The sequence below is a fragment of the Phyllopteryx taeniolatus genome, chromosome 1 (assembly GCF_024500385.1).
Source record: "Phyllopteryx taeniolatus isolate TA_2022b chromosome 1, UOR_Ptae_1.2, whole genome shotgun sequence".
NCBI classification, from domain to species: Eukaryota; Metazoa; Chordata; class Actinopteri; order Syngnathiformes; family Syngnathidae; genus Phyllopteryx; species Phyllopteryx taeniolatus.
The window spans coordinates 36,090,813-36,118,772 of NC_084502.1; the positions used below are offsets into that span (position 1 = coordinate 36,090,813).

General features: G+C 41.6%; 2 protein-coding genes and 1 long non-coding RNA gene across 6 annotated transcripts in view; 1 reads left to right on the forward strand and 2 right to left on the reverse strand.

Annotated features, from left to right (window-relative positions):
• gmeb2 (glucocorticoid modulatory element binding protein 2) overlaps nucleotides 1–18,366 on the forward strand; it is a 22,910-nt gene extending 4,544 nt beyond the window's left edge. For all 4 annotated transcript variants that reach the window (XM_061792352.1, XM_061792367.1, XM_061792359.1 and 1 more), the window contains 7 exons: nucleotides 586–710; nucleotides 4,415–4,518; nucleotides 8,432–8,589; nucleotides 11,252–11,314; nucleotides 11,406–11,543; nucleotides 11,646–11,768; nucleotides 16,771–18,366. In XM_061792352.1, the coding sequence (XP_061648336.1) occupies nucleotides 586–710; nucleotides 4,415–4,518; nucleotides 8,432–8,589; nucleotides 11,252–11,314; nucleotides 11,406–11,543; nucleotides 11,646–11,768; nucleotides 16,771–17,405 (1,346 nt within the window). In that variant the 3' untranslated portion in view covers nucleotides 17,406–18,366. The remainder of the gene's footprint in view (nucleotides 1–585; nucleotides 711–4,414; nucleotides 4,519–8,431; nucleotides 8,590–11,251; nucleotides 11,315–11,405; nucleotides 11,544–11,645; nucleotides 11,769–16,770) is intronic.
• On the reverse strand, nucleotides 5,092–7,359 carry LOC133475017 (uncharacterized). The gene is made up of 3 exons (XR_009787700.1): nucleotides 5,614–7,359; nucleotides 5,456–5,487; nucleotides 5,092–5,177 (listed from the first exon to the last, which is right to left on the reverse strand). It is a non-coding gene; the product is annotated as an uncharacterized LOC133475017 (long non-coding RNA).
• An 861-nt stretch (nucleotides 18,367–19,227) lies between the features above and the next one.
• Nucleotides 19,228–21,127, reverse strand: pdyn (prodynorphin). Its single transcript, XM_061792404.1, has 3 exons — nucleotides 21,026–21,127; nucleotides 20,689–20,825; nucleotides 19,228–19,978 (listed from the first exon to the last, which is right to left on the reverse strand). Exons 2-3 carry the CDS (start codon nucleotides 20,809–20,811, stop codon nucleotides 19,439–19,441), a joined length of 663 nt encoding a protein of 220 aa, XP_061648388.1. The 5' UTR covers nucleotides 20,812–20,825; nucleotides 21,026–21,127; the 3' UTR covers nucleotides 19,228–19,438.
• Nucleotides 21,128–27,960: the final 6,833 nt, after the last annotated feature.

Consider the following 27,960-nt stretch of genomic DNA (forward strand, 5'->3'; position numbering starts at 1 on the left):
CAGAGCCAAACCCTAAGAAATACATTCTAATAACAAATATTAAAGCCATAATATGTTAACGATTTCAACTGTAGCGTAATGATTATGTTCCACAATTGAACAGTATGCATAATTATTTTTAACCTACTACATAATATACTGCAATAACTCTCCTGCTGTAATGTTCTTGACATAATTTAAAAAAATATGGAAATTTAGACAAATTCTTCTGGCGGCACGGCACGGAGATAATTTTGTAATACGTGCAGGGAAAAATAATTTATTTATTTTGTGATCTGTATGGTTGTTAAATAAACCTTCTGCTTTATAATGTAAATCAATTTGGTATGGTCCAGTTTTATACATTGATACATTTTAATACAATAAATATCGAGTCATATCGACATTAGGGTGAATAGAACTTGATATCAAATTTAGGCCAGCACTAGTTCAAGGACAACAATGGTAGCAAATTTTAATTGAACAATAATCTAGTTGTAACTCTTAAGCTTTAATAAGCGATTTAGAAAAAATAATGCTGTCAAGTTATCCTAGATTTTGTTGAGTTTTGGCTTTGTGAGTTTGACCCTATCTCTGTGTTTGCAGTGAAGTTAACAGATGAGGTAGATGTGGAGGCTGATGTGTTCTACCCCATCACTTGTGGAGATGCCACAGCCACATTGGTGTGGAAGAAGTTTGTCTGCCCCGGGATTAATGTGAAATGTGTCCAGGTACATTTTAGCCAAATGCTAATGAGTCTCCAATGTATTCTTTCATTTACAAGAGTCATTGACTATGTCTGAATAACTGAATGTGTGTACGCATGGGTCAGAGTTTACGTACAGGTGCGCACTTTTTCCCTCAAGTTTACTTTGATAGGTCACATACCTTGTGCAGGAAGTTGCGTACGCATCTTTTAGGCTCCGTTTTGTGCATACGCAACGTTGATCAGTGAGGTTGCGGATGTCTTCTGCAGTACCAAGGCTGACCTGTGAGAGGTAGCATGGTGCCACATGGAATCCAGACTGCTGGAAAATACAAAGAAAAGAAAAAGTGTGATAGTACAAGTGATCCTAAATCTTGAACAGGGTTACTATATTTATCAATCAAATCAAATTTTGCACTTTTCATACACAAGGAATACAAGTTTTCACATAGATAAAAACAGACAAAAATAGCAGGATGAATACACAGGGTTCCTACATCCATCCATCCATCCATCCATCCATTTTCTGTACCGCTTATCCTCACTAGAGCCTATCCATGGAAAATTGTGAAAAAGTATGGAATTTGATTTCATAAATTTCCAGGTATGGAAAATGGAAACTATTGTATGGAAAAATATTCATGGTTCCGAGACTGTTACAACAGCTCTGTTTTCTACTAGGGATGTCTCAATCCAACTTTTTCACTTCCAATCCGATACCCTTATCGGTCTGATCCGATATCAGCAATACTCATACAAACTCTGCTTATTTTGTCGTATGAAATGTTAGAAAAGGCTTGATCAAGTGATATTTAACTCAAACCGAGAACAATAATCAGCAACATTTGGTATGAGGAAAAACTGACCCATATATTCTTAACCATTGGGTTCCATAAAGTGACTTTAAACATAGGAATGTAATACAATTTAATAAAATGAGTAAAAATTATATTAGAAAAATCCTGAAAAATAAATTAAATAAAACCATCCATCCATCCATCCATTTTCTGAGCCGCTTCTCCTCACTAGGGTCGTGGGCGTGCTGGAGCTTATCCCAGCTATCATCGGGCAGGAGGCAGGGTACACCCTGAACTGGTTGCCAGCCAATCGCAGGGCACATATAAACAAACAACCAGTCGCACTCACATTCACACCTTCGGGCAATTTAGAGTCGTCAATTCACCTACCATGCATGTTTTTGGGATGTGGGAGGAAACCGGAGTGCCCAGAGAAAACCCACGCAGGCACGGGGAGAACATGCAAAGTCCATACAGGCGGGGCCAGGGATTGAACCCCGGACCACAGAACTGTGAGGCAGACGCTCTAACCAGTTTTTCCACCGTGCCGCCTAAATAAAACCAATGATAACAAATATACATTTAACTTGCAACATAACTACTGCTTAAACATTAGTTTTTGCCCCTTTTAAAACCAATCAATAGTGCGTTTTCAGTTATTTTATGAAAATGCTATGCTATGACGTTTTACACTTTATTTCTGAAGTTACATTCAGAATGTAATGCTTCCTCTTTTAGATAGCAGTATCTTTTCTTGAATTAAAATTGTGCATAAAGCAGGAAACTGCATTTTCTTGTCTAAAAATATTTCTAGTTTGGGAATTTCAAACACAAATACAAATAAATAAAACAAATATAAACATATTTTAGTTTAAGCTTGGCATTTCTTGGAGTATCCAAAACATAAGGCATTAATTAACAATAAAAGAGGAACACAAGTTTATCATCTTGCTGTAAAGGCAGGATTTCATCCAACTACGGTATCTCAGTCAGAACACTAGGGGGCACTGCATAAAGATATTACAAAAATATTGCATCAAAAAGAGGCGAAGAAGAAAACGACTCAAAGAAGAGTGTAGCTTCATGTTGAATAGATGCTAGCTGTGTGCTGATCGTAAATAAAGTCGACTTAAAAAAAGAAATACAGGACTGACTCTTAAGAGCACTGTACTGACTAAACCAGAATGCAATGAACAGGAAGCCCAGATAGCGCATGGCCAGCCCGCTGTGTAACTATTGCGTGATCGCTCACAAAGCTAGCTGCTAATCCTAACGAAAACAAGCATACGTGACGTCAAGTCACACGATTGCCAGGCAATGTGATTTTTTTTTCTCCAATAATTAACATTTTTATTGTTACGTTAAATGTCTTTGTCATTTCTGTGTATATTCCATCCATCCATTTTCTTCCACTTATCCGAGGTCGGGTCGCTGGGGCAGTAGCTTTAGCAGGGAACCCCAAACTTCCCTCTCCCCAGCCACTTCCTCTAGCTCTTCTGAGGGGATCCCGAGGCATTCGCAGGCCAGCTGAGAGACGTAATCTCGTGTCCTGGGTAGTCCCCGGGATCTCCTCCCGGTGGACATGCCCAGAACACCTCACCAGGGAAGCGTCCAGGAGGCATCCTAATCAAATGCCCGAGCCACCTCATTTTCAACTGATAATGTATATTACCAGTACTTAAGAGAATGTGTACCTTATGTAACTGCCACATTTATAGTGGATTTATTGTGCACTGTTTTTTTTAATAAAACCATCACTTCAGGTAGTGTCTGAAAGAGTGATCTCCTAGTCAATTCCTCTACTTGAATGTGCCCCACAGGGCACCTGTTCTCAAATTCCTGTAATAAAACTAACATTGGCATGTGGAGCTGTTGAGAGAGAGCTACAGAGTGTTCGTTTCTCAAGTCGAGTCTAACGTCGTCATATTCATGACTCGGGTCCAAGTCATGTGACTCGAGTCCACACCTCTGGTGTTTAGTTTTAGAGTGAATTTCAACTGGAAAGGTAATAAACAACTTTAAGCAAGCAACATTCTCGCGTACTTCTTGCTAATATGTTAGCACTTTAGCAATCTGTTGTAATCACGTGGCCTCTGGAAGCTGTCCAGGTGCTGCTGGAGAGTGCTGGAGTGGAGCATGGAATGGACTGCTTGTATAAGAGTGGAAAATCAGAGATTTTAGATTGAATCCGATCCTCAATTTTTTTTTTTTCATTTATTTTTTTTTTTTTGCGTTGACATCGGCCCAATTTCTGATCTCAAAGATCGGATCGAGACACCCCTATTTTCTATAACAAAAATTACGAATATTGAAAGAAATATATAGGTCAATCTGTGTTTTTTGTTTGTTTGTTTTGTCTTAGGCCCTTGGAAGTGCAGCTACAATGTTTGTATGATGGCACACAGTATTATACCATGGTCTTGGTGAATAGTTGATTCTATTTGACTCAGAACATTCCGGTTGTGTACATTATCAACTGATAATGTTCACCCTTCCAACATTTGAAGTATTTCCTGTCAAAAAAGTAATGATATTGTTCCAACTTAATGCGCAGCACCCTTAGTCGTTAGATTTGTACGAGCAAACATAGCAACCTGACACAGTAAGATTTAAACTAAAGTACTGTAAAGACAGAAATTGGTGAATTTAAAACAATAATGAGTGATTTAATCAGAGGGGGAGGAAATTAGGACGTCTAAAAGTATGAAATTTTGTACCCCACTAAAATGGTCAGCCTTATGAAGGTCAAGAGCTGCCTGCACTCACAGCTGAGAGTTCACTTTTGGAACTCAAATCCTTATGCTAAGACCGACAAAGTCCTTTACAGACTTAAATACCTCGGTTAACACCTTTTTTTTTGTACATGGTTGATGTGGATGAATTTTGGATTTAAGAAATAATCTACAGCTCATGCTTGTGTTGTTTTCTCCAGTTTAATCATCAGCTCATCAGCCCAAAGGAGTTTGTCTGCCTTGCAGGCAAGTCTACACTGAAGGACTGGAAAAGAGCAATCAGGCTCAATGGCACCATGCTCAGGTGAGATCATTTATAGTATTATAATTATATTATTACAATATTAATCATGTGAGGAAAATTAAATTGTCAATTAATCAGAACAATCACATTTATCATTTCACAGAAAAAAAAGCTTTGACCAATTAAAATACCTTGTACCCTGAATGAATTTAATTTGTCAGTGTCAAAGAAGAATAGTTGGATTTGATGAATTTCCTGATCTAAATAAAAAGGAACTCTCTCACCACTAATTGATGTGTTAACTGTATGAGGTACTAAAAGTATGTCGTCTGTTTGATTGCCATGCTGCAATGTTAGCAAATATATTTGAAAGTAACTGTTGGATTTATCTTACCCAACATTATAAAAAATAGACACAAAAGGAATGAAGACGCTGGTTTCTTTTTCTCATGAGGAGGGCGTATGGGAGATTGTTCAGATTACAACCTCTCAACACGCTCTAAACAATCTCTCCCGTCGCTCCTGTATATATTTGAAATAGGGAGGTTTCTAAGTTTACAAGACATAACGTACTAAGCTACAAGACACAACACACTAAGGGTAGGGTTTCAAGGTGAAAACATGGGACCAACACCGGCCACGTCCTTCTCTCTGATGATTCCTGCTGAGTCATCTTCTTGAAGGCGAGACATCTCCCTTTCTCAAAGTCGTCCATAATACTAATGCAAGCTAAGCAAATAAATGATAACTTCTACAATATATTTAACATTTCCCTCCTGTTTATCATGCATTTGCACAAATTCTCATATCATTTTACAGTCACTTCATTTCGATTTTTTTACTGTAGAATAATTTTTATGAAACAAATACATTTACACTCAGAGTAAACTTGTCATACATGAATGTTGTAGTTTAAACATCGTAATCACCTGTATCAGGAAACAAATCAGGTAAAACAACATCATCGTCATCATTATCAACCTCCAATAAAGGATACATCTGCTCCATACGGTTCCATGTGGGTAATTGCTGTGGTGATTAATCTACTGATTAAAGCCCGAATGCATGGGATACAACCACATCCACACCATGTCAGAATGGCTGCAAAAACAGCAATTGATATCAATATTGGTGAAATTAGGGTTTTGTATTTACCAAAAACGTCCATCCAGCTGTCCCACAAGGAGTGTTGATTGAGGGTCCGTAGACCATCGATGGCTCTGGTCAAGCTGCCATCTGAAGCAGTATTGTTTGTTCTCCAAACATACCGCAAACACCTCCCTCTCTTGCGAGGAGCATGTCGACAGCTATGCGGTCTTGGAACGTCCTTGAGCTGCTCATGCACAGCTTCCAACCCACTCTGAGTCCAATTTCCTAATCTCTGTACATTGAAGTGGATATAGTTTATCCCATCAACATTTTTATTAATCGTACACCACCAGCATATGAAGTATTCAAATCCTCCTGCAACTTGGTCAGCTAATTTGTATTGATTAGGAACCCCACGAGGAACACCTATGGCGTCGATGTATGTTTTATGTTGGATAATTTTGCCTCTGCCAGGATAAATCTCTTTTTTGTCTATGTTCTAGATTGGACAAAAACATTGGTGCCCTTTCCATTAAATCTTGAACAGGCATAGGGTATACTGACACATGGAATATCAAAGTGATAATAGCGCACAATCCAGATATATCTTTAGCTAATCTATCAAACAGTCTATCATCTCCGCACCACCACCAGATGTCGCTCCGTGATACTGGCATAAACTTTGGTCCGACTTTTAAGGTTACTTTACACTGTGTGTCGTTGAGTGGTCCTAATTTTTTGCCTTTACTAATCATGTTTATACAAGTGAAATTATTTGGTGCTACTAAAGTAGAAAACATTGGTTTGTGTTTATCTGCTTTTGTTACGGGATATATAGGATCCCATGATTTACACCTCTCAGTTGGTACAGTAGCGTTCATTAATGGAATAATACAATCTTGTGATAATTTTGCCGGAACTATACCAATTGTTATTTTGTCCTGAAACTCCTGTGACAACAAGGAACCAATCATCGGTAGTTATGTTTTTAACCATTAAAATTTGTCCACCTTTCTTTGAAGTTTTCCATGGCATTTCTGGTTTAACACGGTTCCCATAACACAATGCTACTCGGAATTGGGGATCTTTTCCGTCAGAATATGCCCACAAGCTCATCATCAAACACACTGGGTGACTTGATTTGTATTTCAATATTAAACTATGGGCCGTTTTGCTTATGTTAAACTTCTTTCTATGTTCTTTTGCTGTTTTTTTTTTTACCAACTGGACCAATCATAACCTGTTACACCAATGAGGTGTTCCCATCCAAAGCCTATAGTTGCATACCAGTCATATCCAAATCCCCAATTCTGCCCATTCTCTTGAGCATCATTGGTGAGAGCCGCATATGGAATTATGATTAAAGCAGTTTGATTTTGGGGGGCACAAAATATTAAACCGGTTTGCCGCGTTTGGAGGCCATGCCCACAGTCCTGATCATCAGCTGTACTCCTTTTGATAAGAGTTAATGATTCAAAATTTCGTCATATTGGTCCAGTTGGTAGGTGATTTTCTATCTAAAAAATTAGTTGTATCATTTAGGGTGGGACGTCCCATGTACCACATAAACAAAACCAACACCATAGTAGCCAAAGTTCCTACGTAACAACCTATCGAATCTCATAACCAACGTGGGTGTGCCTTTCTGCTGAGTTCTCACTAAAAGGGTTGGTGTCTTTTTTCTTCACTGACCAGCAAGCGTTTTCAGATTACCACGGCTCCCGCTCCGTTATCAGACTTTTGCTCACCTTTCCTATTTGAGTACTCAGCTGAAATGACTCTTTTACAGTGTGTTAAATGAACCCACGTGTTTGTTTCTGCTATTTTTAGGGCTGTAAAGTGTCGATCTGTGCCACCATCCCTCCGGTTGAGAGATGTGACACAGCATGGCTCAATATAGTAGCCCATTTGAATAGGTTTTTTTTTTTTTTTTTTTTTTTTTTTCCTCTGTGCTAATGTAAATTTCATTTTGTAGTTTTGCACTTTGTTTTTCCCAATAATTGCGTTCTTGTTGTGGAATACTCATATTGGCTATCGGTATAGATTGTACCATCTTTATTTATCATTAGTTTGCATGCCTCGGTTAATGCTACTAATTCAGCAGCTTGTTCAGCCAATTCCTGACAATCATGCTGCGTGCCTTCATCAAGTAAGGGTATTATTAGTGTGGCTGGATTTAAGGTTGTGCATCGCTCAACAGTCAAATGTGGTTGTGACAGCAAGATGGCCATGCAAGATTAATGTCTTGCAGGTGATAAAAACGCCATATTCGTTTGCAATAGGAGAGCAGACACTGTATGTGGGACCTTAAGAGTTAATGGATGTAATAACACAATTGTGGAACTGCTCTCTACTGCCGTCAAGGCTGCCACAACTGCTCTGACACAATGTGGTAATGCACACGTCACGCTGTCCAATTTAGTCAAAAAATAAGCCCATGGTCTTATCTTATCATCGTATTGTTGTGTAAGTACGGAGGTCATGTAATAGCTTTTACAATCTATCATTTGAATGAATGTTTTATCATTAAATTTGGAAGGCCTAGCGCAGCACTAGACACCAAATGTTGTTTAATGTCACGGCCTTTTCTGCCTCTGTATTCCATTCCAACGAAAGCACCTGATCCCATCATAAAAATATACATTTATAACTGTTCAGAATTTTTTTCAATTATGGTCATACCATCACGGTGCAAAGTCATTAATGTCGTTGGTAGTACCAAGTGTCAAATAACAGTAAATGTCATAGTAGTTTACGTGTTTGCAAAATTAAAGAAGTGCATCAAGGACAATAATCACCTCAACATTGAAATATCAATCATGTGTCCTCCATTGGTTTTATGAACTCCAAAGACAACATGTCACCAAATGCTTTTATTCCTCAGAAAGATCATGGACTCCGGTGAGCTGGAGTTCTACCATCACGCAAAAATCTGCTCCAACACCTGCCGCAGCACCAAGATCGATCTGTTGGGAAACAAAGTGGCCGCCAGCTCGGATCAGTCTGCCGACCTTGCTGCTGCCACCTCATCCACTGCTTACTGTAAGTAAATGAGCCTCCACCCTGTGGGTGTGTGATGTGCTACTATTATGGTCTCTCCTCCCTCTCATGCATTTTCTCTGTATACTTTCAAAAAACACCTCAAACACTGAATGCATTGTACTGTATATACGCCTTCAAACTTTAACCTGACGGCTATCTTTCCATTTACTCTCTCAGTATAGAAAGGTGTTTTTGTTCCTCTGTGTTTATTGGGCCTTGGTGGAGATTTGTGCATCATGCCCCACCTGTCCACAAAGCCTAGTGAAAAGCAGTAAAGGAGGTTTTCCACGACCCTGCTAACACATATGCACATACACAAACTACATTTTTGGAAATTGTGCGATGTTGGTGGAGGTCTACGCATCATGCGCCTCCATACATTTTTTTGTGAAAACTAATATCCCCATGACCCCGTTAATGCACACCGAACTCAACAGCGATTTATAGTTTTGTTAAAGGTTTTGTCCTTGCCTGACTCTTTTGAGTCTCTTGAGTAATCTGATTTATGTTTTTATGCCCCACTACATGAAGCATCCTTGAAAATGGACACTATTTTTGTAAAACTGGATTTTCATTTAATTATGATTCTAACTGTAATTTGGATTGGCATAGTGCTGAAGTGCATCATACTGAGGGGTGTTTCCAATATTTTGTCTCTCTCTCATCTAAAAAAGGTAACCAAATCTCAAAGGTTGAACCTCCTGTTTGTTCATATAATGTATCACATTTTTATAAAGAAAATAATGGCCATTTACCTAAATTTGTACTTGTTCTCTGGTTACAGTGGTACCAATAGGGTGTGAACTAAATGAATTGTTTTGCGCAGCAGTGTAGGAATGGATGGTCACGCAACAGAAGGCACTCGCTCAGTTACCGCCATAATTAAGTAAAACCATCCATCCATCCATCCATTTTCTGAGCTGCTCACTAGGGTCGCGGCCGTGCTGGAGCCTATCCCAGCTGTCATCGGGCAGGAGGCGGGGTACACCCTGAACTGGTTGCCAGCCAATCAGAGGGCACATATAAACAAACAACCAGTCGCATTCACTGTCACACCTTCGGGCAATTTAGAGTTGTCAATTCACCTACCATGCATGTTTTTGGGATGTGGGAGGAAACCGGAGTGCCTGGAGAAAACCCACGCAGGCACGGGGAGAACATGCAAACTCCACACAGGCGGGACTGGGGATTGAACCCGGGTCCTCAGAACTGTAAGGCTGGCGCTCTAACCAGTCGTCCACCGCGCCGCCCGTAATGGGAATAGCTCATCTTAATTTCACGGCAGGATCTCAGTTTATACACATTCGTGAGCTTTGAAAGAGAGTTTGAAAGCCTCCTGCAGAGACGTCTCGGTATATTATTTTAAAACACCAATGACCTCTAGGGGGCAATCAAGGATTGGCCACTGACATAAGTTTAGGTCAAATCAACATTACAACTGTCAGAAATAATGGGTGCTAACTTACTGCAATTAAATTACTTTATTGCAATTAAATTACTTTAATAAATACTGTTAATGACATGCTTACTCTAACTTTCTCACTCTCCCAGCTATATGGATGGGTGTTGTCCAGAGCTCGAGTCCGTTTAACCTTCCCCCCCACGCTGCGTTGCTTGAACGCGGCATGCTCCTCGTGTACATTCTTCAGGTGCGCGATCAAATTTGTTGTGTTGAAGCATTTAGGTGACGTCCCCCACGACGTACTTCAGTTGTGCACAGACTGCAAATAACTTACGTGTTGTTTGTCTGAGACACCGCAAAATAGTTCCACACCAACAACGTGTTTTTTCACCGACAAGATAAAAAAAAACTTCCGTCAGATCGTTACAGTACTGCGCTACAAGACGTGACAAGGCTAAAAATAAACTAGCTTTTGGATTCATACGCGACGAAGACGCTGAGTTAAATGTCTCGTGCGAAGCCGATCGATGATGTCATTGATCGGATAGGTGACTTATGACATGAAAGTCGATCAGCCGTTCATCATAAAATGCTAATTATCAGCCGATACCGATAACACTGATCAGATCGGCGTAAAGTCTAATTATTATGGATTTGAGCAAATAGAAATTATTTTTGTAATCCTAATTGACCTGAAAGGTTTAGTCTGATTTCATGTCAGAAAGTGAGAAATAAAACGTGCGTCTTTTCATGTAGCGTATGTAAACATCTGGTTTCAGCAGTACCTGTGGCTAGAAAGGATAGTCCGGAGTTTCTGTTGCCGAAATGCACGATTGCAGTCAGTGAATGGGGAAATCGATCATTGCTAACAGTATCCACACTCTCTCCTTATTCTCACCTATTTCCTCTTCTTTGTAGCCATCAACTTATTATTTCACAATGGAGTCATATTTTTGTGGTTCAGTAAAAAAAAAAAAAAATAGTTAAACATTGTATGTGGACCCTCAAACCCAATACAGGTTCGCAGTTTTTCTGCTTCAGCAAGTTGATCATTGTGCAGTTCTTCATGTGTGGGGAAGAGTCGCTGACTGTAAATTTCTTGCGATGGTCCACTTCATTTGCTTTTGGCTGCGTCGCTTGATATGTGGGGGCCCTAATTGCCCCTTGTGCCGTGTTCATAAATGTTTCGTCTTAATCTAAATTAAAAAAGAAAAGTAGAGGGGCCGGTTTAACCAACACTGTGTTGTGTTTCCATGGTAGTGAATGGAGACTCCTCCCCAGAGGCGTCAGCAGGACCTTCAGAGTGGGTCACAGCCGTTGGAGGTGATTCTGAATCTTTAAACTTTAAAAATAAATTGCAGTTGAGAGTGACAACATCTGATTACATTCTGTTTACATGTATTTGTGTATGCAGAGGATGCTGTGTCATTCTGGCGTGCGGTGAAGGACGCAGGGCTACTGGAGGAGGTGATTGAAGACTTCCAGAAGGAGCTCCAAGAGGTGCTAAAGGGGCTGCACGAAAGAGTGTGTGAGCCATCTCTGCAAGTCAAAGGTTAGACTAGTGCTAAGTTTGCCATGGCTTGAACTGAGCAATTCAGTCCAGTATCATGACAATCAGCTGACACATTTAACACAAATTTGTTTGTTTTGTCAGATGCTGCTTTGCTCAACAGCATAGTCCACAACTTTGGAATGCTGGATCTGGTGAAGAAGGTTCTGAGCAGTCATAAAAGCCAGATGGACCATTACAGAGAGCAGTACACCAACAGCCTGGCTGGTCAGTCTGTTTAACATGGGCAAAAATTGTGTAACCTGATTGCGCGTGTATAATACGCTTTTGAGTATGTGCACCCATGCAATCGGCCCCCAAAATCAGGAAAACTATAAGATGCACCATCAATTTGCTGCTATCCATGCTTAAAACATGAAGTATGAGCCATATTTTATTAGGTTTTCCAAAGAAATATTGTGTTGGGTGGCACGGTGGGTGACTGTTGAGCACATCTGCTTCACAGTTCTGAGGACGCTGTGGACTCCGAGGGGAGCCCTCGACAATGCCACTCTTCCCCTAGTCAGCCTTTTGCACCTGCCCAGTCATCGCAGGACAGTCACAACATACTCGATAAGACTATCCTATTTAAAAAAAGCAGAATTTCAACAGTGGACTCACACCAACAGAATATCCATACATGCATCCATTTTCTGTACCGCTTCAAATCCGGCCTCGCCTGTATGGTGTTGCATATTCTTCCCGTGCCTGTGTGGGTTTTCTCTGGGCACTTCGGTTTACTCCCACATCACAAAAACATGCATGGTAGGTTAATTGACGACTCCAAATTTCCCGTAGGTGTGAATGTAAGTGTGAATGGCTGTTTGTTTATGTGCTCTACGATTGGCTGGCGACCAGTTCCGGTTGTACCCTGCCTCTCGCCCGAAGATAGCTGGAATAGGCTCCAGCACGCCCGCTGAGGATAAGCAGTACAGAAAATTGATGCATGGATGGATATTCTGTTGGTGTGATTGCGCTGTTGTAATTCAGCTCTTTTTAAATAGTATAGTCTTACCGAATATGTTGTGACTGTCCTGCGATGACTGGGCAGGTACCAAAGACTGACTAGGGGAAGAGTGGCGTTGTCAGGGGCTCCCCTCGGAGTCCACAGCGTTGCATGAATCAAGTCGTGGGTGTATACTCCACCAAATTATTTTTTCACCCATCATCGTTTTGCTGCAAGTCCAGAGATCAATACGCAGGAGCAAGCCGGAAGAGCTAGCTAGCTTACATAGCAACACAGAGTAGTGATCCAAGAAGGAATTGGTTCACAGTGAAACCTCTTAATGGTAGCCAACTGGAGACTGTGTTGCAGTGAAAAGTAAGCGATAATTCATGAGATAAATAAAATAAATGTGACGTCGCGTCCCTGACCTGGAAGTCAGCACTCATTAGGACGTCATGATTCTCTGGTGCGCTGCGAAAGTGTGCCGTTTGTATATATACATTTGTAACATTAGACATTACCTACAGTATCATATTGGAGTGAAAGTACTGTGGCGGTGGGTTGACATAATTCCCCTACGGAACTAAAGGCTGTTTAGTTTTTGGTGTGCTGTACTACTTCCTTTTGACTTCCGTGTTTTCATTTGAATGCATTCTTTTAGTCGACATTTGTTTATTCTATATATACAATATATTTTTTTAACTGCCAAAAAGTAAACCAAGGCGCTAAATCGGATGCCGTCAATGGACGGATGCGGGAGTAACAGATATGGTTGAATATGTATTAATTTGTAACATTGGACATTACATATCATATTGGAGGTTGGGACGGTGTACGACTGGTTAGCATGTCTGCCTCACAGTTCTGAGGACTCTGGTTCAAATTCGGCCTCACCTGTGTGGTGTTTGCATAAATAAAAAAGAATACTTTGCAAATCATGTTCAACCTATATTTAATTGAATACACTACAAAGACAAGATATTTAACGTTCAAACTGATAAACTTGATTGTTTTTAGCAAATAATCATTAACTTAGACTTTTATGTATTCAATTAAATATAGGTTGAACATGATTTGCAAATCATTGTATTCTGTTTTTATTTATGTTTAACACAACGTCCCAACTTCATTGGAATTGGGGTTGTATTTATATATTCAACTACCAAAACTCAACTTTAAATATTTAAAAGAACAACCCAAAAATACACCAGTAACAAGTAAAATAATCATATTAAACAATAGAAATAAAAAAAATATATATCTATATAACAAATACAAATACTTTTGGTAAACTAATTGACTATCTTCTGTTCCTGCTGTGCGCGCCTTGGCCTCTTAAGGGCAGTGTGGTGGATGGAGTTTGCAGTAAAAAAGAATATAAGAATATCGCGATAAAACATTAATTTCACTCATTTTACAGAGATTAGGAAGAATATTATTATTGTATTAAATATAAGTTTGGTGATTATCACGAAAACCATGGAAAATGGCTACAGCTAGATATCAGTTCTTATATTCAACTCTTATAAGTTTAGCAAATATTGATCATATATTGATAATCATTTTCATTGTCATCATTGTATTTGTCCAAACAAAGGTACCTTTAGTTGCGCCTGGCATTAAAAATGAACAAGAAAGTGAATAAACAAGGGGTCAAATTTTTGTATTTTTACTTCTATATTTTTACATAACTGTACTTAATGCTGTGTATTTCAAGCTTTTTAGTCAAGCTTCTAGTGTGCAATAGTCTTGTATTTGACTGCATTTGTGTTCTCCCATTGTAAACAATACATTGTGCACCTACTCAGTGCAGTGCTGTTATTCATTGCGTGCAGAACCATGACACTCAAAAAGTCAACCTTTTTGCTCCATTTAGATACTAAGTGGTTTTCCTTTTGCACTCGGGTAAATTTTTATTCTTCTCAAGCTCCACAATTTCCGGAGTGGTCTCCGACGACAAGTGTAGCCTGTATTTGGATTGGAGCGCTCCAATCTGGACTTCCATGTGGCGTGCTAAGTCGTCCCATGCTATCGATCTCCTGCTGGTAACACTAACTCTCGTGTGCCTCAAATGCAGAGTTTCCCTAACAGCACAGGAGAATTCACTCCATATAACACTGACTTTGTTCGCATAGCCTCATAAGCTAGGGACTCTGAGGTTATGTCCCCGTGGGTAACGCGTACTAACTTGTCCACAGGTGCTCGTCGGCAGTTTGAAACCATTTAATTCTCTTGACTCCCACACAGACGCGCACACACAACTCGACGGAAGACAGGCAGTCATTGGCTGACTGTCTGCCTTTTGGGTATTGGCCTTTAAGACACCGTATGAATTGAACGCTGATATGCAAGTTTTTTGTTGTGAGTATATTTCCCAAAAAAAAAACATAATGTTCATCAGTTTGAACATTAAACAGGATTGACACTGGGACATGAAACCTCTTGGCCAATGTGTCCTCATCACTGGGAAGCTGATGAGCTTTTAATGACGTGGGCCCAATTCAAACTACCTCTTCATCAATCAGGACTAGGGCTGAGCGATTTGGGAAAATACTCTTAAATGTGAGGTCTTTTTTTTTTTTCATTGTTTTTTTTAAACAAATATTCTGATTGCGATTTAGCATGTGATTTTTTTGGGGGGGGGAGGGGGGGGTTATCTTCCACATTCACTAAATAAAAATTAATTCTATAGTATGACCAACACAACATTGGATAAGCCAACAAATAACTCTGTCCTGTAGGCCAGGCCTAAATGTTATAATGAATTGATATTAATAAGAAATCTTTGTTTTACTATTGAATTGTAAAAAGAAAAACCTTCAATTAAAGTAGAATATTGACTTATTGATTTAAATTCATGGCTTGTAAAAAGTCACTGATGGTGTAGTGGTACACTCGCCTGACTTTGGTTCAGTTCCCACTCAGTGACGATGTGAGTGCAAATGGTTGTCCGTGTCTATATGTGCCCTGCGGCTGACTGGCGACCAGTTCAGGGTGTAGTCTGTGACCCTAACCAGGATAAGCGGTGTTGAAAATGGATGGATGGATGGACTTTCAAAAATTTCAATACTGTATAATAATACTCTTGTCAGTAGCACTCCTGTCAGTTTCAGCCGAGTATAAAGATAAAGTGGAGAGTCCCACAAGTGATGCTTTTCAACATGTGAGTATTAAAGCGGTTGAAATGGTCAAATCCATCCATCCATTTTCCATACCGCTTATCCTCACTAGGGTCGCGGGTGTGCTGGCGCTTATCTCAGCTGATGTGAAAGGCGGAGTGCAGCCTGGACTGGTCGCCAGCCAGTCGCAGGGTAAAATATATTTAATGTTAGTTAATGTTCTTATCAAGTACAGTAAAAATGTTGATGATTCACTTATTTAATAATCCTCAAGAAGGATCTTAAGGACTTTATCTGGCTCTGGAAATTGGAGAATTTTCTCAAAATGTTACTTTTTTGTTGAAGATGATAATCTAAATGTTTGGAGGTAAATATTAGTAGGCTAACTTTAGCTCTCAGATAATTGTAACAGATTTCAAACGCAGAACAAAATGGTCTAAATTACATAGGGGGTGACTATGTTTACCTTAGGCCCCCAAATGACTCGCTATGGCCCTGCTTCAAGCCAGTGCAGCCAAAGTGGAATTAGCAGCTCGTGCACCAATGAAGATGGCAGCTAGCTTCTAATGTGAACTAATGTGAATTGCAAGACACATCGACCATCAACACTTCAAACGTCCGTCGGTGTTAATATGCATGCTTCAATTCGGGTCTTGCCTTCTCCGATGCGCCAGTCCCCGCAGTTGGGAAAACCCGTGAGCCTGACTGCTTAGCCAGCAACGGCTGGACGGTGGATTGAAACTTTTTACGAGGCAGGGGATAAACTGAACCCTTAACTCCATTCATACACGGCAGAGTGAACGCGCTCACTTTGTTTTATCAGGAAGGGCTTTTGAGTTTTGACGTAGGCAGTTTTGTTTTGCCAGCGTGGCAAACGTGGGCATATTTGCTTCGCCACATCCTGTTTCAATTAGCCATTGGCAAGGTGGCGATCGGGCAGCGCCAACCCTGATTAAATATCTTGTCTTTGTAGTTTATTTAATTGAATATAGGTTGAAAATGATTTGCAAATCATGGTAATCTGTTTTTTATTTACATTCTAAACAACGTCCCATCTTCATTGGAATTGTAGTTTGCACTTTGCCCAACCCTGGTGTATATCAAGGGCGATTCTTGTAAAAAGAGGCATTACCAATGTTAACCTCTATACTCTGTTCGCCTACAGCTCTGGAGCAGCAGTGTGATGAGCACCGAAAGCGAGCCAAGGAGCTGAAGAGCAAATCTCAACACCTCAACAACGTCCTGATGAACTTCACCCCCGCACCCATAGCTCCGGCACCCAAACGGTCCCGGATGAGCCGCACCATCTCCAGCCCGGCCTCCATCAGCCCCGCGCCTGCACAGGTCACGCTGCCTCTCAACCAGCTGAGCGCCGTGTCGCTCGGCAAGCTGTTGACTGTGACGGGAGCTCCGGCGGCCCCCAACCTGGGGAGCTACACACTCCTGACCTCGCCGCTCAATGGCTCAGAGCTGGCGGCCGACGCTTCCAACCTGACCGTGCTGTCCACCGTGGCGGGTCAAGAGGGGACGTCCCCAGAAAGTGGCGCCATAGTCTCTTCGACCTTTGTCAAAATGGTCAGTCCTCAGTTCCAGTTGGTGACGCTGCCGTCCACACTGCAGGGCCTGGCCGGCACACAAAACACGGCCATCACGCAGCCAATCGACACCATTGCCGTGGTGGACGCCACGGCAACAACTGCAGATGTTTTCCTACAGGGACTCCAAGCTGGTGAGAATGAAGAAGGTCAGCACAATGAGGTGAGAGAGGATGACATGCAGCAGCTGGTGGAGCAGCAATGATGGCAAATTAGCATTTCATTTTTTCAGGGACACATTTTTGGGGGGGGGGGGATTTTGTTTGAAATCAGAACATTTTTTTCGGAGAAGTTATCTAAGACCATATCAGTATTGAGCATGTTCTAATCAATTTAGAGCATTTATGTCAGCTGGTGAAAAGTAATACAGTGTACCCCCACATATATACGGCTTGGCATTCGTGAATTTGCATATTTGTGGAATTATTATTTTTTTTTAACCTGTCTATCATTATTTGCTGAAAAAACTCATTTTTGCTTGGGTCAAAGCAATATATATATATATTGCTTTGCAGCCATCTTGTGGCATCTTGGTGCCAAGGAAGTGATGAAGTGAGAAAAGGGGCTTTCGTTAGGCAAAAGTAGTGCTTTGATGCCATCTTATGGCATCTATAAGCATTTAGAAGCCTTTTTGAGATAGCATTAATTACTCACGGATTTTCACTATTCATGGCAGGGCTCGGTTCCGAGCTCTTGCCAATAGTGGGGGTTCTTTGAAAAGGCTGATTATTTTTGTCATTGTTCACCAGATAACAGGGCACTGTTATGAAGGGTTGTCCTTATGTATTCTAAAGTTTGAGCACCCTCCATTAGCTTCCATCACCTTTTGGCGACATTGGGAATGGGAACTGAAAAAGTGCCTCAAATGTGTAATTTCCTTGTAGTATATACAGTCACATGCCAAGAAAAAAAAAGGACATAAATGCTGTGGATGTCCAACTGGTCTTTCCTGTGTTGTGTTCCTCTTGGTTGATTTCTTTGTCTGCGAATATGTTGCCATGCTACTTACACAGATGAACAAAATGTTTCAAATATTTCACTTTTTGTTTGATAGTATGAATTGCTCATAATACGTTCTAAGTATACCTTTGAGTTCCACATAAAATATTTGATTTGGACATTGTAATTTGTGTAATAAATGCTTTTGTGTGTATTACATATAAAAAGTATGTATCACTTATTTTAATGACAGCTGGAGTATGGGTTTGCACTAATACATACTGTATGATTTATTTATTTATTTCTATCCAAGTAGCAATTAACAGTATTTGAAGCAGTCTATTGTAATCATAAAATCAAGTGGGCTTCAATTGATTCATGTTGACAACGTTGTGCTTACCACGTTAAAACTGGGCTAAAAGAAGGTTCAGTTTCACGTCACAAAATGGTTTAATATCTGATCAGATAGAGATGAAATGGTGTCCAACCTTGCATTAGACGTTTTGTTCGAATTTGATGACATTTAAAAAAGTAGTTTGTATAGATTTTATTTTTTTAAATTATTATTGTTATTTTTGTAATGGAATATGACACATGGTGAATCCTTATGTAATAAAAGCAAAACAAAAAACAAAAACAGATTTATTCAGGTTGCTAACTCACGAAGTTTACACCTACAAACAAACCGGTTAGTAATCTTGAGGCGTTATCGCTTCATCCTTTTTTCTTGGCCACAAGATGGCATTACATACATGGGTTACCTGGAAAACTAGTGACCATTGAGAGACGTGAGATGTGGATAAATGGCTTTCCTCAGGACTGTGGGGACTGCTGAGGTCTGTTGGGGTCTCACAGTGACGCAAAGGTTTCACGCATTCCACTACCACGCAGCCTACTGAATATTTTACGACTGTGGCACGAGCCCACGTCAACGTTATTTGATGTTCTAGGTTAAGTATTGTTCTGCTCTCGTCTTTTCTCCACTTTGAAAACTCGGGACGAATCCTTTCTAATTAAAAACTCTGTCAACATATTTGGCATCATCACTGGTGACAATATGTCATGAAAAGATTTAAATTTGTCCAAGGTTCTTGGTGTAGAATATATTTTATTGTATTTACCATTATGGACAAAAGTTGCAGTCTTAATTGTATTCATGGTTTTATGAAACACGCTACAACTTCGAATTCAACGACGAAGGGCACAGACAAAAAAGGCAGCGAGTACAGCAGGCATGATTTGGGGTTAAATAGAAGATGAAGTAAAGATGCAGGAAGGGTTCATTGTGCTGTACTCGATTCATCTTGTTTCTCGACTGAGGTGGTCGTCGTAGTAAGAAGAGAAAGGCTCCTCCGCGGAGCGCGCCGAGATCTTGAAGTGACGACGGAGGAAGCCTCCATAACGCTTGTCCCACTTGATGTTGTTTAGTTTCGGTCTGATCCTCCTCATGAAGCCACCGTAGCGCTTCTGAAGCTCTTCGGGCTCCTCGGCCTCGCTCCTCTTGGACTTTGGACCAAACTTGCGTAAAAAGCCGCCGTAACGTTTAACGTGATCGTAGCCGCGGAGGATGTTCCCCTCCTGGGCGTCCTCCGCTTCTTGCGCCGACACGTCCGCTCCTCTCTCCCCCGTCTTCTTCTTCAACAAGTCCGCGACGTGCTTGTCCCGCCAAGGGGAGGACAGTAGCTCCCTGGTGGTTTGGTCCAGCCTCTTCACGAACCGCACGTCGGCTTCTTTGCTGTCCTCCCCCTCCTGCGCCTTCTCACCTTCGTGTCTCAAGTCTTCCAGCCCCGGAGCATGCTCACACAGCCCCGGCTCATCCTGACACAACACCCCGCACCACTGCAACACACCCACGGACAAGTATGACACTCCAAAAAACAACAACGACATACAGCTGTGGGAGGGGGGGGGGCAAAAACACTGAACCTTTTTGGTATTTAAAAAAATAATAATAATAAAATAATTAATTGATCATTTTTCTCAATTTTTTCCCCCCCAAAGCGGTCTCTCTGATGACAAAGTGATGCAAGCATAAAATCAATCTTATGCATAAATATTTAGGAATGCATTGCATATATCAGAGAAAAGAGAAATTTAATACTAAAATAAAAACATCATTTCCAACAGAGTACCTTAAATGAAATTGTAACAAAACCACAATGAAGGTATAAGTTGGTAATATAATAATAATAATATATGATGGCAAAAGATAAGATAGCCTTTATATTATTATTATTATTTTGTCCAATAGTGAGAAAAAGGTGCATGTTACAGATGTAGCACATGATATACTGTACAAAATCGGGCTACTGTACATTGCATTGCTTTAAGAAAAATCCATGGCGCAAACGCACTCTGTCACTTGCCAAATGATACAATTGCAGTTTTCCCATTTGTATCGATTGGGAGGCTATTTGTCCCATAAGGGAAATTAAAACAAATGCACATATGTGAGGCAAGCTCGAGCACAAAAGCACAGTGCAAAAGGTGAAAACACACTAAAAAGCTCATTCAATGAGAACTTGCAGTATAGTCACCCGTCTTCTTACCAGGCTACTGTAGGCGTTGTTGGGCTTAAGAATGTACTGCAAACATTTGTGACACTGTGAAGAACAATGTGTGTGCATGGAGGGGGGTAAGCTCAGCATCAGCACCAGGACATACCACTCCATCCTTCAGCAGATTCCTGACAACATACATATGGACCAAAAGTGCCAAGTTAGAGCTGAATGATAAATATGGTGTGATGATAGGAAATTCTCATGATGACATAATGATAGGACTCTCTTTTTAAAAGAGCAAGTCTGTGATACAAATGCAGAAGTGTGTTTATAGTGTTGTAAAAATACCATTAAAACAATCACAAAAGTTTATGATGACCTGTACCTCAGGAGTTGATCAAATGTGCAGAGTTGCAGCCACGATCAAATGTCTGGATGCGTTCCTCCCTCTGACTCTGGTGCTTGTTTTCTCCTGTTTGCCTCCCTTTTTATTACAGCGATCACGACAGTGTCACTGCATGCGCATCAACGCAGTTCCCCAATGCACCAATGAGAGAGAACTGTAGTGCGTGAATATGCTTGGGGACTTTCTGACAACACCCACGCACACAAAAGCGGACATAGGGGATAAGGGTAAGGGATGGGGCAACCACGCACTTAGTTTAGCATGATTAAAAAAATATATATATATATATTGTAGCCTACGTCTCTAGATATGAATAAAGTTTCTCTTTTCAGTGTACTATGCAAGAACACAGCACTGAGTAGTCTTAAATGTTTCATTGGAAGTGTAGTGATTCACATACAGTAGTTGGCATTTTGGCCTGTGATCGACTGACCATTGCCTTCCCATCCATCCATTTTCGATACCGCTTATGGATTGCAGGGAGCTCGAGCCTGGCTGACATCATGCGAATGGCAGACTACACACTGGACTGGCCACTGTCGGTTACAGGTCACATTTAGAGACAAACAATCACTCACACTCACATTCACACTATCACCGAGTGGGAATGGAACCCACGCTGTCCGCACAGAAGTAAGGTGAGTGAACCACTGTACCATCAAAGACTCCAGTCCAGCTCCTGCCTTCACTCTGAGCATGACAAGTGGTGGAGAAAATGGCCACCTCTAAAAATCACCAATGTATTCTTTGGAACAGTCTGTTGAGATTTGTTTGCATTTGAGGCACATGGTGTGGCGCTGAAGTTGTTTTCTTAGGGAAGCAATTCCATAGTGAAATGAATGAGTTTATCGTAAATGAATGTTGGAGTCACTGACGGTGTAGTGGTAAACTGGCAGTGGGGGTTCACTGACAGTGAGTGGTTGTCTGCCTCTATGTGTGCCCTGTCATTGACTGGCGCCCAGTCCAGGGTTTAGTCTGGCTTTGCCCAAGGTCAGATGGGATAGGTTACAGCTCCCTGCGACCCTAAACAGGATAACTGGGGCGTATAATGGATGGATGGTAATTCAGGTTGTCTCTGAAAACGTTTCCCTTTCATGACTTTCCGCAAAGGTTGAAACATCCACAAAGGTTAAATAAAGGCAAATTGGCTGTTCTTGTTTGTTGGCAATATTTCCCATTTAATTTAAAAGGCTTCTTCGGTTCTCAATTTATCGGTGTAGAGTCCCTCTATGCCTCGGTGGGTGTGTTCCCTGGGGGTGGTCAACAACAGATTGTTGTTGTTGTTGTTGTGTTTATTGCACAGTGTAGTTAGCGAAACAACCGTCCTGCATACCAATCAGTGGTTCGCTCGTCTTGTGTCAAAAAAGCTCGTTAGGACAACTCTTCCAGTTGAATGACGCTATACTGTATGCCTCAAACTTCTTCCTCCTCTGTTTCGAGACAACTTTTCGAGTTTATCATAGATGGCTTCAATGACACTTATTTCAAACCAGCAGGTCTCCCTATCCAGAATTTCAACATTGGAATGTCCTTTCTTCTTGAGATGCGGATGAACCGCTGCTTCTGGATCCAAAGGTACCACCTGTCGATGTTGCGCCATGCGCCTGTGCAGCGGCTGCTTCGTCTCTCCAAGGTAGAGGTCATTGCACTCCTCACTACACTGCGCCACGTAAAAAAACATTGCTGACTTTGCTTCTCTGGATTTTGTCCTTGGAGTAAACCAGCTTTCGTCTGAAGGTGTTAGTTTGTTTAAAATGCATTGGGATGTTATGTTTGGAGAAAATCCTTCTGAGCTTCTCTGACAACACAGCCACAAAGGGGTGCACCATTTTGCCTGTTGTTTCAGTCTTCAGGCTTTGGTGGAGTGGCTCTTCTTAGTATGTGGTGGAGTGAGGTTGGTTCTGTCCTGTAGGCTGGAGTCTTGCTGGAGTCATTCACTGACTACATCAACGGCTGCAGTGGTGGAGATGCATGTGAACAGCTTTCTTGACTTTTTTTTAACGTCTTGCAACAATGCCCTCTGCCTCAAATTGGCAAGGAAACAGTTTACAGGGGGTCCCCAGTTCAAAAAGGTCCCAACATAGAAGGTTTTGAGGTTACAAACGGCACCTAATCTACGTTATTCGATAGAGTTTACCTTAACAATACGAGTCATTTTCTCTGGTGTATACTGTAGGTATTTTAAGTCTCTCAGTCTCAACTACGCTTCATGGTACAGGGGGTCCTTTGTTAGTGACTTTTCTGGTACATTTTTATTCTTTTGCTGCCGTAGGGATGGAAATCCATCGTAAACTGAAGCCTTCCTGTAACAATGTATGTTTTGGAGCCCAGTAGCTAGTAATAAAAATACAATTATTTATTGTAGTTGTGATGTTTTTGAATGAATGACAAAGATTAATTATAAGATGGAAGGTTTTTAAAATGTAGTTTTACTGTGGCATAGTGGTTTTTTTTCCTCATATAAAAATGCCACTTGTTGTTAGTGTCCAGTCTAAGGCTGCAAATTCACCTAATTTCCAAGTATATTGTTCCACAATATAACCTATGAGGAGGGACGTGCCTGAATTATCAACTGCGTAAACACAAATATGAGAATAATGCTTGGATGTTTCTGTCTTAATACACTAAAAGTAGAAATGAAATGTACTAATCACATGCAACAAATAAAACATTCCGATGCAAGTCTAACTCCCCACACTTTGCTGATAGCTTGATGACGTATTTGTTGAGGATGCAACAGTGTACTCTGTGACAAGATTTAATAAGTGAAGTGCTTCTATTTGTTTAACATAAGCATTTACCTGCATAGTCCAAAGCAAAGGCCATTTTTCAAGACCAAAGGAAGGACTTGTAAGTAAAAAAGTCAGTAGGCCTACTACCGACTTATTGCAGGTGTAAACCGGGCTAGAATATTCACGTTTCAGTCCATAAAAACACAGACAGGCAATGTGGAAAAACAGCATCATGTTTTGTCATAATTTCCGCAAGATTCTGAGGATTAGTACACATTATTTTCACAAGATTGGAATTTAAAACATATTGTATCGGTTGCAGTGCCTTGCTGATATCAATATGCAGATTCTCACTGAGCAGCAGTGGTTGGATTGAATAAAAGATACATTTGAGGTCACTGTGTATAAAAGATGAATCCACTGCCTGTTATCAAGTGTGAAGAGATATGTGACATGAGGACAACAGCTCTGTCATCAGTGGAGGTAGATGGGATGAAATCATGCAAGATACAGCAACAAGATGTATTGAATCATGTAAAATCCCTCCCCAGTATATTTGCTCTTGTGAAAATAATGAAGGAATCGATACATTGTGTCAATGAAAGGATGCCCAAAAAGGTGAGTACAGAATGCTTCCTGTGGTCTTAATATAAAGAATCATACAAAGGCATTCATTTTCTCCTGTTATTCCAATCAGTCATTCTTGTGAAGAGAAAGAGTACTTATACACACGCACACACACACACAGACACAGACATATTTGGGTGCAACCACCAAAGGTCCATTCAAATGGCGGCTTCAGCAAGATGCAAGAAATTTTTACATTTCCATCTTTACACTGAACCAACACATTTTCCCAGTTCAGATCTGCTTGCAGTTCCCAGAAAAGACACACTTTCACACGCATGCCATTGTGCTGTAAAAATGTACTGAGGTGGGACTAAATCTGTCAACCTCCTCAAGAAAATAATATTCTTCTGGATTTGCGAGGTTGGCCTCTGGGCATGCTGGGTCAGTTCCCACCTCCTCCTTTTGGGTATGGTTGAGTCCGTGTTGCCCTCCTGGGGGATGCTGATCCTGGGGCTGCTCTCCGTCCCAGGGTGGTGCCTGTTGGGCTCACTCCGGGGGTCTCGTCACAGTCTCCGGGTGGGGGGTTGGGGGCCGTGCTGCTGGGTCCTGGGCCTGTGCCCTCCTATTCCTTCTCCCCGGGGTGCGCCGCCGTGGTCGTCGTCCCTCTCTCCCTCAGGCTGTGTGGGATCCCCGGCTGACTTGGGGCTCATGGTGGGTGTCAGCGCCTCCTGCCTCGGTTAGGCCTGCCTACTTGCCCTGTTGTGGTCACTGGACAATGGTTGGTTTGGTGGGGGGGTCGTAATTGGCTGTAGCGTGGGGGGGCTTCCCCCCTTTTCTCTGTGGTCTGCCGGCCGGTCGGGCCGGGCCAGACCCGCAGGAGTCTAGCCTCTTGTTTCACATACTCTGCACATTTTTAGTATTCACACTGTGCATACTCCACACATTGGGCACACTCATATCTCATTCAGGGTCCCCTGGGCACCAGGTATACCCTTCCTTGATGTGCCGACTCAGCAACTCCGTACACCAGTTGACTAACATGCAAGTGATATGGTGTTCGTTCACTAATAAGTTGGATAGACAAACTATAGGCTTTAATTAATTGTGCTGGGATGACTTTTCTGTCCGGCTGCATTTTCAATAAACATCAGAATAATTAAAAATGTTTTAAAATAAACAGAGAGAGTATTTCAAACGGCGGCACGGTGGGAAAACTGGTTAGAGTGTCTCTCTCAGTTTGCATGTTCTCCCCGTGCCTGCGTGGGTTTTCTCCGGGCACTCTGGTTTCCTCCCACATCCCAAAAACATGCATGGTAAGTTAATTGAAGTCTCTAAATTGCCCGTAGGTGTGAATGTGAGTGCGAATGGTTGTTTGTTTATATGTGCCCTGCGATTGGCTGGCAACCAGTTCAGGGTGTACCCCGCCCCCTGCCCGAAGATAGCTGGGATAGGCCCGCGACCCTAGTGTGGAGAAGCGGCTCAGAAAATGGATGGATGGAGTATTTCAAACTCCCCTGTTGCCATCATGCTGTATAATAGCTCTATTACCTGTACTAAGGCAACAGGCTATATATGAAGTAACATTTTAACATCCTTAAATATCATGCGTGTGTAAAAATATACTAACCGCTGTTATTATGTATGATACATTATTCAGTCAAAATTACAGGGAATTCATAGAAGTCACTTCAAATCAGAGTTTGGCTTTTATTACCATGACAACCAGGAACAGATTGGCATGCGATGGTGTCGCTAACTTAGTGACTTTTTTCCTATATCTAGCGACTATTCTGACCTCTATAGCGATTTATTTTTTTTTTTTCAAGGATGAGCAGCAAATCTTCTGCCTTTTTGATGTGTTAATGGAGACCTTTGGAGCCTCCCTGTCACAAGTTGAATTGGACTGGACCCAAGAGCAGGCGGAGGCTGAGAAGTGCTGGAAAGAGAGAGGGGAGGGGAAAGCGAGAGGGCGCAAAGCGCCACTCAAGCTCCAACAACAGTACTGCAGGGCACAGCTCATGACACTCCCCCCAGTACAGGAGATGCTCACCCCTCCACATCTAGACTCCCACCATGTCCCACCCTCTTGACAAGTGTGACATCACATTCATCAAAATTCAAAGCTCCTTGCTCACAGACTCATTTTCCGAAATACACAGCGAACAAAAGAAATCTCCCAGGTTGTTTAATTCACACGTAATACATGGGCAGGCAGTTCAGTGACCTAACTATTGAGATGTTGTCATAGTGGCTGGTTGATGTCATACTAGAGTGGCTCCATTACCAGTACATACTGTACTTGCCCAATAAAGCTGAGTCTGATATTACAATGAAATCACACTAAAGATATACCGTATTTTCATGACCATAAGGCGCACTTAAAAGTCTTAAATTTGATCCAAAATGGACGGGGCACCTTATAATGCCGCCGCATTATGTGTGCACCGTGTTCCAAAATCTGTAAATGTTGTTGTGTGACTTTAATGAGCGCTCCGCTTGACTGACTGGTAGCATTTCCTGCCGACACGCTGTTTATATAGAGGAAGGTAGACAAGACTGAGTACAGCATGCATAAAGGGGGAAGGGTGCGCGTGACAGAGGAGGCTAAAGAGACGCCCCCAGTAGGCATATAGTTCCATTATGTGCATCGGTTTGGCTAAGGACCCCCAAAAATGGCGCCTACGAAGAGACACGCTTACGGAGCACAGTTTAAACTGCAAGCTATTAGTTACGCAGAGGAACATGGGAATCGAGCAGCCGCAGCCGGGAGGAAAGCAAGTGGAAGAAGCAGGAAAATGAGCTTCGCCAAGTCAAGAAGACGAAGCTGAGTTTCCGCGGACAAAAAAGAAAAACAAAATGCGGAAACAAGGCGAGGTGGCCCGAGTTGGAAGACAAATTTGAGCAATGGATTAATGAGCAAAGAACAGCCGGGAGAAGCGTCTCTACAGTCACCATTCGACTGAGTGCAATAACTCGGAGCATGCCATCATTCCGGGAGGCTTGACGGAGGAACTCCAACCGCTGGACATCGGTGGAAAACAGGGCGTTCAAAGTGAAGTTGCGAGCGGCGTGGGAGCCACGGATGACAGATGGCGAACACAGCGTTACTAAGACTAGGAGGCAGCGCCGGGCGAGTTACGCCACAATTTGTGAATGGATTTTGGATGCTTGGGCTAACGTGTCTGCTTAGACTGTTGTTCGAGCTTTTGCGAAAGCCGGCATCATTGCTGAATAGCCACCCGGCAACGAGAGTGACTCCGACAATGACGAGAGGGAACCTGGCGTGTTTTATGGAGAACTTGCCTAGCTGTTCATTTCGGATACAGAAGATGAGGACTTTGATGGATTTGTGGATGAGGATTGATAAAAAAATAACGTGAGTACATTGTTAAATACTTCAATAAAGTACAACCAAACTCAGTTTTGCTCCCATTGCCTTTTTAAAAACATTGTTTTAGCGTGCATGCATGCTACCATATGTTTTAAGCTAGCGAATGTTTTACCGTGTCTGTGCCTAATAATACGGTGCGCCTTAGGGTTGTGAAAATACGGTAAGTTTGATATGGTATGATATTGTACTTTTTATAACTATATTAAGAAGTACATTTCCCA